Source organism: Sinocyclocheilus grahami, unplaced genomic scaffold (assembly GCF_001515645.1).
Source record: "Sinocyclocheilus grahami isolate Dianchi unplaced genomic scaffold, SAMN03320097.WGS_v1.1 scaffold327.1, whole genome shotgun sequence".
Lineage (NCBI taxonomy): Eukaryota > Metazoa > Chordata > Actinopteri > Cypriniformes > Cyprinidae > Sinocyclocheilus > Sinocyclocheilus grahami.
The window spans coordinates 476160-477920 of NW_015505506.1; the positions used below are offsets into that span (position 1 = coordinate 476160).

The following is a 1761-nucleotide window of genomic DNA, read 5'->3' on the forward strand; positions in this document are numbered from 1 at the left end:
AGCTGAATGATGTGTTCGTTATGGCAAACATTCAGAAGGTGGGACACGCTTTGAAGCGGCAACATTAATTGGTTTAATTGCAGGTGAGTGACAATTCAACTATATCCAATGAACAAAGAGGCTAGTATTTTGCGGCCTCTCTGGACTGGTGGACTGGCGTATAGGGATGTTACCGTTATGGAGGCCCTTCCTCAAATCCCAAGGCCCTAGGCAATTACCTGATCTGCTTATAGGTAGCTCCGGCCCTGGCCGAGAATCACACAGGTTAATTGTGAGGTTAAGCCAGAGAAATCAGGGCCAAAGACTTCAGGTGAAAAACGCACTCACATCATACTCTGATGTTGGATAGCAGGGCCAGATTGCCCCCCTGTGGTTTACTGTGTCTTACACTAAAGGCCATCTGTGTCCATTTACAGCAGATGGGTTGGACGCTGATGAAGTGTGAAGCTTAGCGACCTGCAAACAGCTGATGTGAGGTCCCAACCACATAATCACACACAGTAATCCAGACGGCCTGGAAAAATGGAGCACACTGGAGCCTTACACACCATAAGAAGGCCATGGTGTGGCCCAGAAAAAAATAAAATATAAAACAAAATAAAATAAATAATAAAAAGTAAAACTACACAAGAAAGAAATTACATTAAATGTCACTGTGTCAAACACTGTTTATTAAACTTTTCTGCAAAGATCTTCAATGCTGACCAATTACCTGGTCAAACAGGAGTATATTCATATTCAAGATATAATAATTGTAGAAGATAAGGGACAACTGTCTCATGCATATGCATGCAAAAAATGGCCAGGGCTTTTTCAAAATGCCAAGATCTAATCTGATATTCAGATGTTAGGATGCATTGAACACTTCTATAATTTGTCCCTAGGCTGCTTGTAAGGAACTGCTTGCAAGGTACTTTCTGGATTTAGACTCACTGGTTCATGCCATCAAATCACTGTAACTCTTGTAATAGTCAAGCTGTTCATTTGAGGCACTTAATAACAACTATATTACGTATTGTACAATAATAATATTGGAATTACTATTCCAATATTCCTGGTTTTTGGAAAGATCTACCATGTTTGTTGTAATCGGGGTCAAACATTTCTTCTTGTATTTGACAGGCTCTAACAATGTAAAAACTAAACTGTGATTGGTCACTTTACATGCCAGTCAGACTAATTGGGTGACTTCCAGTCAAAGTGGGCAGTTTTTGACCAGAATAAGCCAAAATGTGACCAGTCTTTTAATAAAAAAATTACAAAAGCCACTAGATCTACTGATAATTCAAGCATTTATATGGTAAAGACACTCACCAAACAGTGAGTTATCAAACAGTTTGTGGTAACTTTCCAAATGTTGTACCTTTCAAAGTTGATTTGGCAATATTTGGCAAGTGGCTATAGCCTTTATAAACCAATACCACTATTCCTGAGAGAGCAGCTGATCATAAATGCTCACCTTAAACATCTGTTTGACTTTCTGTCTGGGCAGGTTGACATTGAGCTTGTGCAGGAGCTGTAGGACTTCACTGATGCTCAGGCAGCCGTCTCCGTTCTTATCGGCCTCTGTGAAGGTCTGTTTCAGCCATGTGCTGGGAAGAGTTAAGGGTCTGAGAGCACAGAACGATAAAACACCTGCACTAACAACAAACACGTCAGACGCCATTTCATCATGACAAGCATTTAAACAGCTAAAAGTGAAGTTGCAAGTCTGCTAAAAAGGTCCAGTAGCGTGACAATAGCTCAGATGTTCTGAAAATT

The 1761-nt window shown here is 40.3% G+C and overlaps 1 protein-coding gene across 4 annotated transcripts in view; it reads right to left on the reverse strand.

The window, feature by feature from the left end:
- The window catches only part of LOC107602463 (1-phosphatidylinositol 4,5-bisphosphate phosphodiesterase eta-2-like), a 63179-nt gene that overhangs the window by 31647 nt on the left and 29771 nt on the right, over positions 1 to 1761 (reverse strand). For all 4 annotated transcript variants that reach the window (XM_016294965.1, XM_016294964.1, XM_016294970.1 and 1 more), the window contains exon 4: positions 1460 to 1589. In XM_016294965.1, coding sequence (XP_016150451.1) covers positions 1460 to 1589 — 130 coding nt within the window. The remainder of the gene's footprint in view (positions 1 to 1459; positions 1590 to 1761) is intronic.